General features: G+C 42.0%; 1 protein-coding gene and 1 pseudogene across 3 annotated transcripts in view; both read left to right on the top strand.

Annotated features, from left to right (window-relative positions):
• Positions 1-4024, top strand: part of LOC310866027 (actin-binding LIM protein 1-like) — a 90612-nt gene extending 86588 nt beyond the window's left edge. The window contains exons 25-26 of one of the 2 annotated variants that reach the window (XM_083775311.1): positions 2128-2208; positions 2447-4024. In XM_083775311.1, the coding sequence (XP_083631437.1) occupies positions 2128-2208; positions 2447-2560 (195 nt within the window). In that variant the 3' untranslated portion in view covers positions 2561-4024. Of the gene's footprint in view, positions 1-2127; positions 2209-2446 lie in introns of those variants that run through there. The other variant, XR_014569865.1, reaches the window with a different exon arrangement.
• LOC310865714 (putative E3 ubiquitin-protein ligase TRIML1) lies at positions 2719-14207 on the top strand (annotated as a pseudogene). The gene is made up of 5 exons: positions 2719-2736; positions 8106-8201; positions 9378-9611; positions 12081-12254; positions 13621-14207. The product of its transcript is annotated as a putative E3 ubiquitin-protein ligase TRIML1 (transcript).
• Positions 14208-14708: the final 501 nt, after the last annotated feature.

Genomic DNA, 14708 nt, shown 5'->3' with positions numbered 1-14708 from the left:
TTGCGCTTAGCATCAGTGGTGGAGAAAGTACTCGAGGTCTTTACTTAAGTCAAAGTATCAATACTGCAATATAGAAATACTCTGTTACAAGTAAAAAGTCCGGAATTCAACATTTACTTGAGTAAAGTAAAAGTTTTGGTTTCAAAATGTACTTTAAAGTACCAGAAGTAAAAGTGCTAATTGTGCAGAATGTCCCATTTTAAAGTTTTGAAATGTATAAAAATCTTTTGAAAATAGCCGATCTACAAGCTCACATCGCATTGTATCGCGACGCATTGAGAGCTGTTTATATATAGGGCAGAAGTGGTTAATATATGTTTTGTAATAATCAAAATCTACAAGGTAACTAAAGTTTTTAAATAGATGTAGTGGAGTAAAAGTACAATATTTGGATCTGCGATGTAGTGGAGTAGAAGTAAAAGTTTTGGAAATTGGAAATACTACAAAAACCTGAAAAACTGTACTTAAGTACAGTCTTTAAGTAAATGCCCTTAGTTACTTTCCTCCAATGCTTACAGCATGCTGGCTTCTCCATACTCCATCTGCACATATAGCTTTGACTGACAGTGGCTGGATGCTGTATGCAGTCATACAGTGGACAAATCCAACACTTGAGATTATCACCCAGACAACTCATATCACTATATACTTTAAATTGTATATAATGAGGTATACAGTAGTAGGCTATATTACTGTGTGGATATGAGTTGAATGGAGGCCGCCTACATATACAACTTCTAGTTGCTTATTATTGGGCATTTCAGTTAAATTGGCAAAACTTGCCACATCAAATAACTGGACACTCCCTTGTGAGACGATATCAGTTAATGTAACGCTTCCCAAGACAGCCATTTCCCGTGTAGACCTTTCGTCAACATAAATTATGATTATTGAGCCAAATTTACTCCTTTTTATTTGGTATGATATTACTAATGCAGACCCTTTTCATTGTTTTCACATATCTCCCTTACCCTTTTTTTCCTCAGCATTTACCAACTGATTGCACACACACAAAATAGTACGTGTCCCTGTAGCCACCATACACAGTAAAATCCTCAGTTCTAATAATTTATCCATTTGTATAAATCTGAGAGCGTACAAAATGCCGCCAAGCTGATTCCTTGTACACTCCCAGAGGGAAATGTACGGAAGGTGTTACTCTGTGTACGGAGCTTACCATGAACCCACCCCCCCCTGACCTGTTAAAGCAGCCCCCCTCACCTCCACCAGGGTTGTTTTTGGCAGCAAATTTCTATTTTAGTTTTAGTCATAGTCTTTTGAATAGTTTTCATTTAGTCACCCGGAATGTTTTAGTGTTAATTTAGCTTTAGTCTACAAATATCATAAGAGTGGTCCTTGATGCCGTCGTAAATAATGGGTGATTTTACACTTGTGAAAATAGCCGATCTAAAATCTCACAACGCATCGCAGCACGGCACGTTGTGAGCTTGTAGATCGTCTATTTTCAGCATGCAACCAAGTGTAAAATGACTTGTGTCTTTTACTTATACTGGATCTTTTGTCCACTAGTCCCTTGCTAACATTTTAGTCTAGTTTTTATTTGTTGACTAAATTGACAGTATATTTAGTCATAGTTTTAGTCATCATAGCATAGTTTTCATTTAGTTTCCATTTCGTTTTCGTCAGTGAAGAAAGGTAGTTGACGAACATTTTCCGTCATAGCATTAGCCAACGAAACCAACACTGACCCCCACACAACTACCTCCCTGCACAGTGCACACACCTGTTCTTCCTACCAGTGATCCCACCCCACCCCCACACAACTACCTCCCTGCACAGTGCACACACCTGTTCTCCCTACCAGTGATCCCGCCCCACCCCCACACAACTACCTCCCTGCACACTGCACACACCTGTTCTTCCTACCAGTGATCCCACCCCACCCCCACACAACTACCTCCCTGCACAGTGCACACACCTGTTCTCCCTGCAGTGATCCCGCCCCACCCCCGTCTCAGTACAAAACAAAGAGCCACACATTTTTTTTTGTCATTGAATTTTTTTATAGGTTTCTGAAGCTTAAATCAGTTCTATATAGATTTGACATTTCCCCATACCCCACTTTCTTCTTATTACTTTTTTATTGACAAGTGTCTCCTTTTGAAGGTGTATCCATATGAAATGCTCATGATAACCAGTAGAGGGAGAGCTAAACTGCCCAGGGAGGTGGACAGAACCAGACTGGAGGTATCAAGCTTTATCCACATGACCGTCTGCAATTGATACTGGAATTGTCTACTTTGTGTAAATAAGATGTTACACAAGTGCTACTGTAGCAACGGAATGTGCAGTATCCATTGCCTCTTGTCATTTTTGCAGTGACCCTCCCCCCTCCCTTTGTGGCGTTAATGCTAACCACAAGCCCCTCCCTTCCTTCCTTCCCACCCTCCCCTCCTTTGTTTCTCGACCTCTCTTCTCACTCTAGCGCCACTTAGCGCCCGAAACGTTCTTTGACATCTTTGGAATGGAGATCCAGGAGTTTGACAGGCTTCCCCTGTGGAAACGCAACGACATGAAAAAGAAGGCCAAGCTCTTCTAAAGCTGTCAGAGCAGCATGCATTATACGGCACTGGTTCTCAACCATGTGGGGCTGGCCGGGGCCACACGTGGGTTTTACAAAGGGGGCCCCAAATAATTGCCAAAAACACTGATACTTTAGTGATAATACAACATTTTAAAAGGTGATACTGATACCCAATGAATAAGAACTTTACAGTAAGTATGCTGCGTTAAGTGTTCCAAGGTGGAACACGATCGACTGATTGATCTTTAAAACAAACATGCTCTGAAAATGCACGCGGGCCACCCATCTGACCGGAGTGGTCAGATGGGTGGACAGCAAATGCTTTCCAGATTTTCAAGTGGGCCCTGAATCCCACAAAAGGTTGAGAACCACTGATATACTGTACATTCATTCAGATAGCACACTTCCAACTGTAATCTAGATGTAGCTTTTGTTTTGTTGTTTTTTGTTTTTCGTTCTCTGTTTTTCTGACATAACCAAGGCAAGGAAGCAATGAAATGGACTGTTTTTCTCCGATGCTTCCAGAGACTTACTGGGCACTGAATGATTTGTCCAAATAATTGGCAATAGACTTGCACAGGAGACAAGGAGTGGGGGAATCTTTTCCCCCGTTCAAAAATGACAAAGAATGAGGATGAATCATCATGGAGGGTCATGTTATTTATTTATTTCTCTTTGACTGCGCTTGTTTTCTTGTTTTGCTCTGAATGGAACTGCTTTTCATGTATTTAATTTTTTTGCTTGTTTTCCTTCCTACTATGTTGCTGTTGATTCCTGTGGAACTTTGTAATTACAGTAGAAATCTTTCATGGCACCATTTATGAAAATGTCCCATGTTATTTGCTTGAACGTGAGTCAGCGTCGCGTTGCCCCCCCCCCCCCCCCCCCCCCCCCCCCACCTGGGCTGAGAGATTTTAGCCCAATGCTGGCATTGAATCGACTCAGTGAGTCCTTCAAATAAAAAAAGCGGCTGGGCATTCAGTTAGCTGACCAACCCGTGTTTTGCTGGATCTACACCATATGAAAACTTAATTGTTAGAAAACATATTCATCAATCATCAGTCGTCTCCTGCTCCTACTGCACATGCCAGGCATTCACAGCTGACCCGGACAAAAAATAAATAAAACTCACTCTCTTTCTCTCTCTTCTCAGGCTCTCATATACCTGGCCATTATACGTTCCCTTTAGTTGTACCGGAATAGCAATTCCTCTGAACATATTTTAATGCCGTAGCCAACATACAGTAAACCAACAACGGCTAAAACACCCAGTGTAAAACTGTATTTGAAATAACTGTTTTATAAATGAAACCCACACTGCCATTTGTTGTATTGAAATCTAAGCCAATAAAGCTTTAAATCACCATGAACCGTATGATCCTCGGCTGTACCAAAGGTATCCCACCGCCTGTATTGTTTTTTGTTTTGTTTTTGTTTTTGGATTTCATCCATAATAAACACTGGTTCTGCACTGTTGTATAGATTTTGAGGACTGGTTTCATGGGGCCAATCTTCTCCTGGACTTAAAGCCAAGCCAGTGGAAAGCTAACGTGTTTTATTCTGTGCAGAAATGGATATATTTCCCCCACCCTGTTCTTTATCTTTCTGTGTGACACTTGAGAGACTTTTATACTGTAGGTGCAGTCTGAAGGGCCTCACACACCGTCTGCGAACGCCGCGTGTCAAAACAGCCGCCTCCGTTATTTTCAATGAACCTACGTATCGCACACCGGTGTCGTCCGACGCGCGTTCACGCCTCGCCTGACGCTCCGATACGCCACCGTTCTATTTTCCAGGCGTGTGTGTTGGGCTTGAGTGTGGGATATTGTATTCTCACGAATAAACAACTATAAAATAGCACTATTATGCTGGGAACTAAAAAGATTGCTCATGATCAGATACTTTGTCCCAAAAACAAGGAACAGTCATTCCTGTTTTAGTTTTTAGACTATATTTAAGTTGACTTATTACTAAGTTGCCTGTTATTACCTAATTGACCTGCAGCAGTGAATTATTGACGGGTGAATCAAGGGGTGGGTAATGTAATGCACCGATGGCTGATTTAAGCAGTCACACCCGGCCTGAGTAACTAATTGGAGTGAACACAGAGCTGGGTGTGACTACACGCCTATTGTGCATCTAGATAATTGATGCACACAATCATAGCTTTAAATCAACCCAACCTGTATTATCCTAGACCTAGACAATACAGAACGATGTATCATAGTCTAGTTTTAGGTGATAAGGTGACCACCGCGGCATGACGTCATATTGTAGTTTTCGGTGGTCACCTTTTCACCTAAAACTGGAGTATGAATAGGCCTTTACGCATCTTCCGAAGAGAAAAGCCTGGTCACGAGTCTCACGACATAAGGCAGAGAGTGTTCTGCCGGACGCATTTCCACCGGATACGTTATTTTTCGACACTCGTTTCATTCACGGAGAATATAATCAGATTTGTAAAGCGTCAACGTCATTTCCTGGGCGGTAATTCCACTAATTTGCCAAAATGACGCTACTTCCGTGTAACCACTCAACCGGCCTGTGGTCTTGCCCAGCGTGCGCAAGAGGAAGATCATTCAAATCCATGACTTCAAATTCTTTGGCAGCCATTTTGTGGGGCCACAGAGATTTCTGAAAATATTTATATCAATTATTTTAAGCCTGGAACCAAGCCATTCAGGCTCCTGGATGCCCATGCATAAAACATTTGATTCTCGGTCAATATTTAATTATATTATAATAATATAATACGTACTGTATAATTATAATCATTATTTTTTTCTGTTTTCAAATATTTTTTGACACAGAATCAGTGTTTTATAATAACATTCAGACATCACTACAAAAAGTCGTAAAATACGACAATTTGTACGACTCACAGGCTATAGGGCAGTGGTTCCCAAACTTTTTCATGTCAAGGACCCCAAATTGACACTAATCAGCCCACGGACCCCCATTTGAAGAGATATGCCAGGGACCCCCATAAGAGAAGATTTCTACGGATCTAGCAGTGATTCTCAACCCGTTTAATTTCAATTCAAGGACCCCAAGTTTGACATGCATTAGGCTACGGACCTCTAGGCTACGGATTTCTATCTCTGGGACCCCCAATTTCAATGTTAATTTAACTCTGAGAGTGTACAAATGGAACCAACGGGTCCGTTTGGTTCCATTTGTACACTCAGAGTTACAGACCCGTAATGGTCCATTCTGTTTCAAACTATCATTTAGCTGGGGACCCCCTGGAACTGCCTCAGGGACACCTGGGGGTCCCCGTACCCCACTTTGGGAACCACTGCTATAGTATAGGCTATAGGGCATAGCAGTGGGCGTGGTTTTCTGGTTCCACTGAAAAATCTCCAATTCATTTTACCGATTTACCAAAAACATTTATATAATCATATTAAGCCAAGGATCAAACCATCCAGGATCCTGGTGAATCATGATCATAAAACCTTTGATTCTGTGAGGGGAAAAAGAAAGAAATTCTATGATATACTACATTTAATAAATACCTTTGTTTTTATTGTATTTGTAAGGTTTTATTGATCTAGGCTTAAAATAATTGATATAAATATTTTTGTAAATCTCTACAGGACAAATGAATGGCTGATTTTTCAGGAAATTAAGAAAACCTTATTAAACAATGCAATACGGCCTCATCAAAGTTGGTATTGTGACTTTATATATTGTCAATTACTTGAGAAGGGGAGAGATTGTAGGCCAGGCCAAGATTTGACCCAAAATAAATTGCATTATATAAATTGTGGATCATGGTAAATTCAGGGATTGAAAGTTGGAGTACCATTAAAAACCTATAAGGCAAAACAAATCTAATTTGAATTATGCTTTAAGGAGCATGTAATGTGTCAAACTGGATTCTGAATCCATTCCAAGCATTAGTTTTGCACGAAAAACACTGGCAAGTGGCTATGGCCTATAAGGAGTGTTTTTCGTGCAAAATTCAGAATCATGAAAACCCGTTAAGTTTGACACATTACATGCTTCTTAAAGCATAATTCAACCCCTGAATTTATGATCCACAATTTATTTAATAGTCTTAAACTAACTATACTTAAACTATTACCTTGATTACCTTTGCAATTTATTTTGGGTCACGCCCCTTTTTTAGCTTAGATTGAATGGTCATTGGTTCAACAAAAGAAAAGACAAAAAAAAACAAAGGCTGTTCAATAGCATTGAATCATGGAAAAGAAAAAAATCATAAACCTTAAAAATGGAGTTAGGTGGTTTCCTCCCGAGTGAATAGGGAGTGATACGGGGCAGGACACATTTAGCATTTATTTTTGGATACAATCTGAACCTAGTGCTTTCCTAAATAATTGTACCGTATGAAAGCCCATTTGGTCATTGAGATGCCCTGACAACGCTCTAAAGTGATTCATGTCAAATTCCAACACACTAATTGAGAAGTTTAAGCGTTTTGCAAGCAGCCTGGTGGACTGGGTCATGCCATGTCAAGTTCCTAACATAGGAGTTTGGATATGCCTGTCACGGATTTTTCTTCCTACACTAATAAATGAACAAAGCTGTCGGTCTGTCCCCATCCATTTTCCTCTTCAGTGGGTTGACTGATCAATCTGAAATTGCACATCGGCATTGTCCATTATTTATCCATTGGCATATCCCATATCAGCACATGATATTGGATCTGTAGTCACCCATATAGGACCGCCCAGACTGACTGTGGAATGCGCGTATTTACTAGACAATGCTGAACGGGGTGGAGGTCAAATGGAATATTTTCGAGCTTGGTGGGTCAATGGGCCAGGGTCATACACACAGCTGCAAAAGATGACATTTTACAAATCACTGCACAGCTGGCAAGCAATTGCAATGCTTTGCAATAATAACCTGTTAGAAGGCCACACTGACCGAGGGACAGAAACTGTGCTGAAAGAGCAGCTTTCTTCCTAACATTTATACATTGTCAAATCCTAAATGTTCATTTAACTCTTAATTTAACCCATCCAGGGCGGGAACCTCTTTTGGTGTTTTAAGCATTATTTTAAACTTTAGCTATTTAAAAATAGCAGATCTACAGTGCCGTGCTATGAGCTTGTAGATATGCTATTCTTTTTAAATCGAGAAAATGTGGCGCAAATCTTTGCTTCTAGGGGGTTCTTGGAAAAACAAATTTTCAGATGGGGGTCCACAGCCAAATACAGATAGTTCTGGGGGTCCTTGACATGAAAAAGGTTGAGAACCACTGACAGAAACATATAGGTTTTTCAGAAAACTGTTAGGATTTAGAAGACTTTTTGTTTTAGAATCGGCCTCAGTCCTAAATGGGTTCAATGAGCACTCTTAATTTAAATGAACATTTATCTGACTGCACAATGCTCTGTGAGCCATTGTAGACAATTAGCTCGTATTTACTTTTTATTTCTTTATTTTACTAGTAGCTAGGGAACAACAAACTGGTATGAGGGGGCTTCTGCTGCACTTCAACAGAATCATTCGCTGGGATCCATTTAGCGGAAGTTGAAATGAAATTGTGTGGTGAATGTTTCTACAACCCCTGCTTTTCACACAGGAGATGTTAGAAAAGCAGCAGGAGAGTCTCCAGAAGCAAAGGGAAGCAGTGAAATACAGGCTGAAGAAACTAGCTGCACGTCAATCTGAACTCACAGTAAGTTGTTTGTGCTGGTCAGATATTATTTAAAACCGTATCACTGCCACCGGGTGGATGCAAATGCCAACGCTTGACTGCCGACCCGGATCTACTTGGTTTGATGCACGTCCGGTTTGGGCGTCCATTTTAGATGCTAAATAATTAGCGTCAATGCTAGCGAGCTAAAATGAGGCCATCCTTGCTCTGGAAAGCGCCAATGTTCCAATCGGGATCACCGGACAATCAGAAAAGACCTCCGAACATCGCACGATTTGTCAAAACCATGGAGAGCTCCGTAGATTTAGAGTTATTCAGCTTTTTTTGTCCGCCTGTATACAAGAAGTGAATGATACGCAAAACCGGCCTAGGATCGCTGAAGAAGGAAAGGCCAAAAATAAATAAAGAAATAAAAACAAATCAGCGATCCGGTTTGATAATAATAAAGCTTATATGACGGAACATTCCGCCAGAAGCAGTTGCCGGTTGGATTTTATATGGCGGAACGTTCCGTCACGAGTGTTAACCCACCCCCCTAAAAAAACCCATCTTATTGTCGTGTGCTGTGGTTACTATACTTTGGTCCGACGGAGCATTGGTCCGATCGACAACCTACCTCAAACCCTGAAGGGCAGTCCATACTATCTACGACCATCAAACTTTTCGTCGGAAAGCTCCGGTACAACTACATGACGTCACTCGCAACTTCTGAAACGCATTCCTCCGAATTTTTGTTCTGAAAGCTGCACTCCCATATGATGTGACTCTCCGAACTCTACTTCGGAGAAGAAATTAAAGTCTGATCTTTCCGACGAAAAGTTCGGTGGTCGGAGAGAGTATGGACTGCCCTTAACCCTAACCTCCCCCGGGGCAGACACCTAAACCTAACCCCAACCCTCTCCCGACCCCCAGCGCACCTCGGACCATTGCAATGCTCCGTCGGATCATAGTATGCCTCCCGTGTGCTGTGTATATTACAAACAGTATAATATCAGCCATGGTCTTTCTACACAAAAGCACTAGTTCTATAACATTTAGTGGTCAGGTATGGGTGGGGGGGGTGCATGTGTTTCGTCCGACGTACTAAGTACGACAGGCATTAGTCCGACATTATGCCTGTCGGACTGTTAGTATGTCTAACCAACATGCGCAATGCACACACACACACACACTGATCAATGCTTGTGCGTGACCTAGACAAAGTCTGCGGTCATAAGGGACGGCATCATCAGGAAGTATCAGGAGATCCATAAGGTTCTGGAAGAGGACCTGATGTTGACTCTAGCCCACCTAGAGATGGAAGAGAGAGCTGCTGTGTCAGCATTGGACGGCCTCATGGAGAAGAACTGTTCGCTGGTCCAGGAAATAGAGCAGCACCTGGCCCGGCTTAAAGTGGAACTGGCTCTGGACATTGATCCCTGCAGAGCAACGGTGACTAAAGCAATTATTTATTTGTTTGTTTGTTTTTTTAATGAATTTATTGAACTCACAGTGAAATTAAATTAACATTATGTGATTCCTGTGCTCTCTCTCTCTCTCTCTCTCTCTCTCTCTGTCTGTCTTTCTTTGCTAAATTGTTCTTCCAACCCCAACCCCCCCCCCCCCCCCCTGTCCATCAGGACACAGAGAGTGTTTGCAGGTATGGAATCTTAAGACAAAACCTTACATGTATACCCCAGCCTACACCAATCTGCTGTTTATTATAATACGCAGCAAAATCCTTTAGTGTCTTCCTGAGTGTCCTCCTGAGAGAGACCATTACGGCTCCAATGAAGTTCAATTAACAACAGTTGTGGAATAAGTACTCAAATTCCTCATTGAATTCAATTCAATTATGCAACATAGAAATACTCAAAATTGACTTGAGTAAAAGTAAGAAGTATTGGTATAAAAATGTTTGTACTTAAAGTACCAAAAGCAGAAAGTACACCTATAATTAATTTCCAATGAGAGGCCTGCGTTTTTTTGTACGTGCGGAGAAGTTGAGGGGCGACAAGTTCGACAACGCTAGCGTATTTACGTGGGGATGCGGTCCCGTGAAATTGTCGCACGCTGGCGTATTTACGTGGGGATGCGGTCCTGTGAAATTGTCGTTTCGTGCACACGCCCGTGACTGAGTAGACCTGGAATCTCTTTAGCTTTTATTTTATTTTTTACGCTTGCGTTGTCGCGCCCCTCATGAGCACACCTGTCATTGACGTCTGCGTCACACTCTGCCCATCTGAAAGGACCTTCATGCAGGATGTCCAGAATGAGCTTGTAGATCTGCTATTTTCAATTTGCTTTTAGATCGCCTATTTTCAAATGGCCAATATTTGATATAGGGCTGAAGTGGTTAATGCATGTTTTGTACTAATAATCTGAATCTATAAAGTAACTATAGCAACTAAAGATTTCAAATAATTGTAGTGGAATAAAAGTACAATATTTGGCTCTGAGAAGTATTGTGGATACCGGTGAAGTAAAAGTATCTCAAAATTGTACTTAAGTACAGTAGTTGAGTAAATATACTTTAGTTACTTTACACCACTGATTAACGATCATTTTTACAGTGCATAATAGCAGGCTGGTTCCTGGCGGCTGGCAGTGTTGATTTCGTCGACTAAAACTATGACGAAAAATGTTCGTCGACTACCTTAATTCTTTCACTGACGAAAACTAAATGGAAACTAAACTAGAAAAAGTGCCCTTCTGGGCACAGGTCTCCACCAGGAGGATAGGAGTGTGTGTGTGATGTTTGGCAAAATGTTTAGGAGCCTACTTGTGTGTGTGTGTGTGTGTGTGTGTGTGTGTGTGTGTGTGTGTGTGTGTGTGTGTGTGTGTGTGTGTGTGTGTGTGCGTGTCTTGCATTGAGTAGTTGTGGCGATTTACCCATAACGGGTATACAAAGCGGGCTACTCCTGAAAAGTTTAGAAGCCAATCATAGCCAATGAGGGTGGATTACGTTAAATCAAACAAACCCGTCTTGATCACATGACTATGGAGAGCATGTGTACCGATTTGCGTAACATTTTGATAAAATCTGAAGGAGTAATATTAGAAAATGTGTTTTACATATGTCGGCCTCCTGGTGGCGCTATAAAGAGCAGATGTGAAAATTTCCAGGCAAAGGTTTTTCCTTGGCCTCTAGGGAGTTGGCATACAAAGTTATCCACAGATCTGTGTAGTTAGAGGTAAAAACACTTTTCGGCTAGTTATAGCGCCACCATGAGGCTGAGTTGAAAATGTTCATGTGGCATTTCTTCCTTGGCCATGGAAATCACACAATGTGTTCATGATTTGCAGCATTTTGTTTGAAACTGAGCACTCCTGGGAACTTTGGAAGCCAATCTTAGCCAATCAGGATGGAGTCTGAGAAATCTGAAAGACCCGTTTCGTTGAATGGCTCTAGAGAGACCAATTTGCGTGATGTTTGGACAAAATCTGTAGGTGTACTGTCCAAAAACTTGTTTTGCACAACGCGGCCTCCTGGTGGCGCTATAACAGGCCACCAGGAAAACATACTCTCTCCCCATGCCTTCGGCCTGGTGGAGACAATGAAAACTAAGCTATGGTGACTAAAACTAAGACTAAATATAGACAATTTCGTCAACAAATAAAAACTAAAATGTTAGGAAGGGACTAGTGGACAAGAGAAGAGATCCAGTATAAGTAAAAGACACAAGTAATTTTACACTTGGTTGCATGCTGAAAATAGCCGATCTACGCTGCGATGCGTTGTGAGCTTGTAGATCGGCTATTTTGTAAAAATCTGTCATTACGACGGCATCAAGGCCCGCCAAAATACATTTTAGTTGACTAAATCAACTGTAGATTTAGTCGACTATAACACTAAAACATTCCGGGCGACTAAAACTGTGTCTAAAACTAAATGAAAACTATTACAACGCTGGTTCCTAGCTTTCTCTCTCGGTCTTTCTCTTCCACACAGGGTGATGGAGCTGCTAAACACCACGGAGCCCGGCAGCGTGAAGCTGGACGAGTCCAAAGCCGAGCAGATCCTCAGCCTGGCCAACAACATGCTGCTGCTCGTTCGCTCCCAGACCCCCGTCACCGAGACCCTCCTCAAGAGCTGTCAGTTCACACACTTAAAGGGATCGTGACATAAAAAAATCATTTTTTGTCATTTTTCTTTTTATTACTATTATTTGTTTGTTTTACTGAGCTCAATTGCACCCAAAAAAAAAACTTTTAACATTTAGTATATGTTCCGTGCTCTGATTTGCCTGTGGACTGTGAGGTAAGAGTCCACAAATCCCATATATGGCATAATAATTTGCCAGCAGGTGTCACTGTTGAGGCCTGTTTGCCTGTTTTCATTACAGCTCCAAAGGCTTCAGTACCACAGAAAATCCACTGAATGTGGATTCAGGTTCAGGTTGTGTGTTCAGGTTCAGGTTCAGGTTGTGTGGGTGAAATTGAGGTCATAGAACCTAAAAGAAAAATAAATTAAAATGAATGTCATGAAACCTTTAACGTTTAGTGTCCCTGGGCAAGACCCCACATTGCCTCCAATGAGTCGGTCGGTGCCTTGCATGGCCGCTTCACCTCCCGATGTATGAATGAATGAATGTCATTCATTCATACATCGGGAGGTGAGTATGCTAGCGCTAGCGTACTCAAAGCGCTTCACCTAATGCAATCCATTATATGTCGATCTGTGCATTGTGCACGCAGACTGCAGTTGTATTTTACCCCTCCTTTCTAAAGCGAGTTGACAAAAGGCTAGTGGTTAAGATGTCTGGCATCTCAAGCGTGATACTGGCATACCATAAATCATGTCCTTCTTGAACTACTGACCTATCGCACTTCGGTTTAACCTCGCCTCACCAGCCTTTACACAGTGGGCTAGTGTGATCCAGTCTAGGCCAGATACTGCTATAGTTGTAAATTCAACCCTATAACGGATTATGAGTATCCGGTCAATCGCTGCAATGTTATTGTTCCCTGACATAAAAAGCTGAAACAATACAAAACAACGTACTAGAGCGGTGCCCATTGGGCACTGGCCTACTTGGAACGGCCAGCTCCATATATGGAGATATACAGTAGGGGTCATTCATACATTGGGAGGTTTTATAGCACTTTGAGCACTTGGAAAAGCGCTATAAAAATGCAATGTAATTGTGATGTCAGACCAGACCAGCTCCATATAGGGGTGATCAGGTCCAGACCCCGGGCAAAGGCTTTTGTGCTGGTTCTGGACAACCGGCTATCCGACCGACTCGACACCGGGCACCGCACTCCCTGTGTGGGTATCGAACGTGTCGAATTTGAAGTTGGTGAGGCGAGCGGTTCCCGAGTTAATTGGATTACAGACGTACACACGTACGTATGTACGTACAGATTTATAGATATAGATAGATATAAACCACAACAGGGCTTTAAAACTGCACCGATATCTTATAATATCACATTGACAGTTGGTTTCTGTCTCCAGATTCCAGTGACGTGCGTCTCGATCCAGAGACCGCCCACCTTAAGCTAATCATCTCGGCCGAGGGCGACAGTGCGACATACACAGACACGTGGCAGGAATTGCCTGACCTCCCGGGACGATTCGACGCCACACTCAATGTCATCAGCTCACAGGGCTTTAGTTTTGGCCGCCACTACTGGGAGATTGATGTGAGTGGAAAAACCTACTGGGAACTGGGCCTCACCTATCCAAGCATCCCTCGCAAAGGCAACACAGAGGACTGCTGGCTGGGCCGGGGGATTTCATCCTGGTGCGTGGAGTTTTTTGATGGCGAGTACACCGCCTGGCACGGAGGGGTGCCCCACCAGTTGCCCGTCACGAAACACCTCCGTCGCATCGGGGTCTTGTGTAGTTTCCCCGCGGGTTTAGTGACATTTTTAGCGGCAGACAACATGGCCCCTCTGTTCTCTTTCTGTACAGGCACGTTCGCGGACTGCCTCCACCTAGCTGTGTGCCCAGGGCATGACCATAAAGGCACCAACGCCCGACCTATCAGGGTCTGTAACACTCCCTCGCCTACTAGTACTCTCTGTACTAATAAAGACTAGACTCTAGTGTACTTTTTGTTGTCATTTCTTTAAATGATTGTTGTGTTGATGTTGCAGACGTCAAATTTCTCATCTTTGAAGTGAAAATGTACTCCTACTAAATAAAAAATGCATTTGTATGAAAATAAATGCACTTCAGATGTTATACTAGGAAACGGTAGACAAGGTTGGTTTTACACTCTCTTTGTAATAGAATTACAGTTCTCTCTTGATATAAAAAAATATATATATACACAGTATATTGTGGTGTTACTTTAATACCGTAAGGATTATGATAAATTCATGTTGTCATATTTAAAACTATTGTATTTATTTTGTACCATTAGAATTATGCTTTAAAAGATCCTCTTGAAAACAGTGCACACAGTTAATTTTGGCCTTGGATGCACCTGCCTGGATGTGAATCCGAAGGGTTACAAAGTCTACATTCAAGCAAATAATGAACTCTTTGCAAATATGCTCTCTGTGTTTATACAGTATGCGTTGAAAGTGAATATTGGC

The sequence above is a fragment of the Protomyctophum parallelum genome, assembly GCF_964188405.1.
Source record: "Protomyctophum parallelum genome assembly, chromosome: 10".
Lineage (NCBI taxonomy): Eukaryota > Metazoa > Chordata > Actinopteri > Myctophiformes > Myctophidae > Protomyctophum > Protomyctophum parallelum.
Note: the sequence above shows the minus strand (reverse complement) of the source record. Positions and strands in the feature narration are given on the sequence as shown.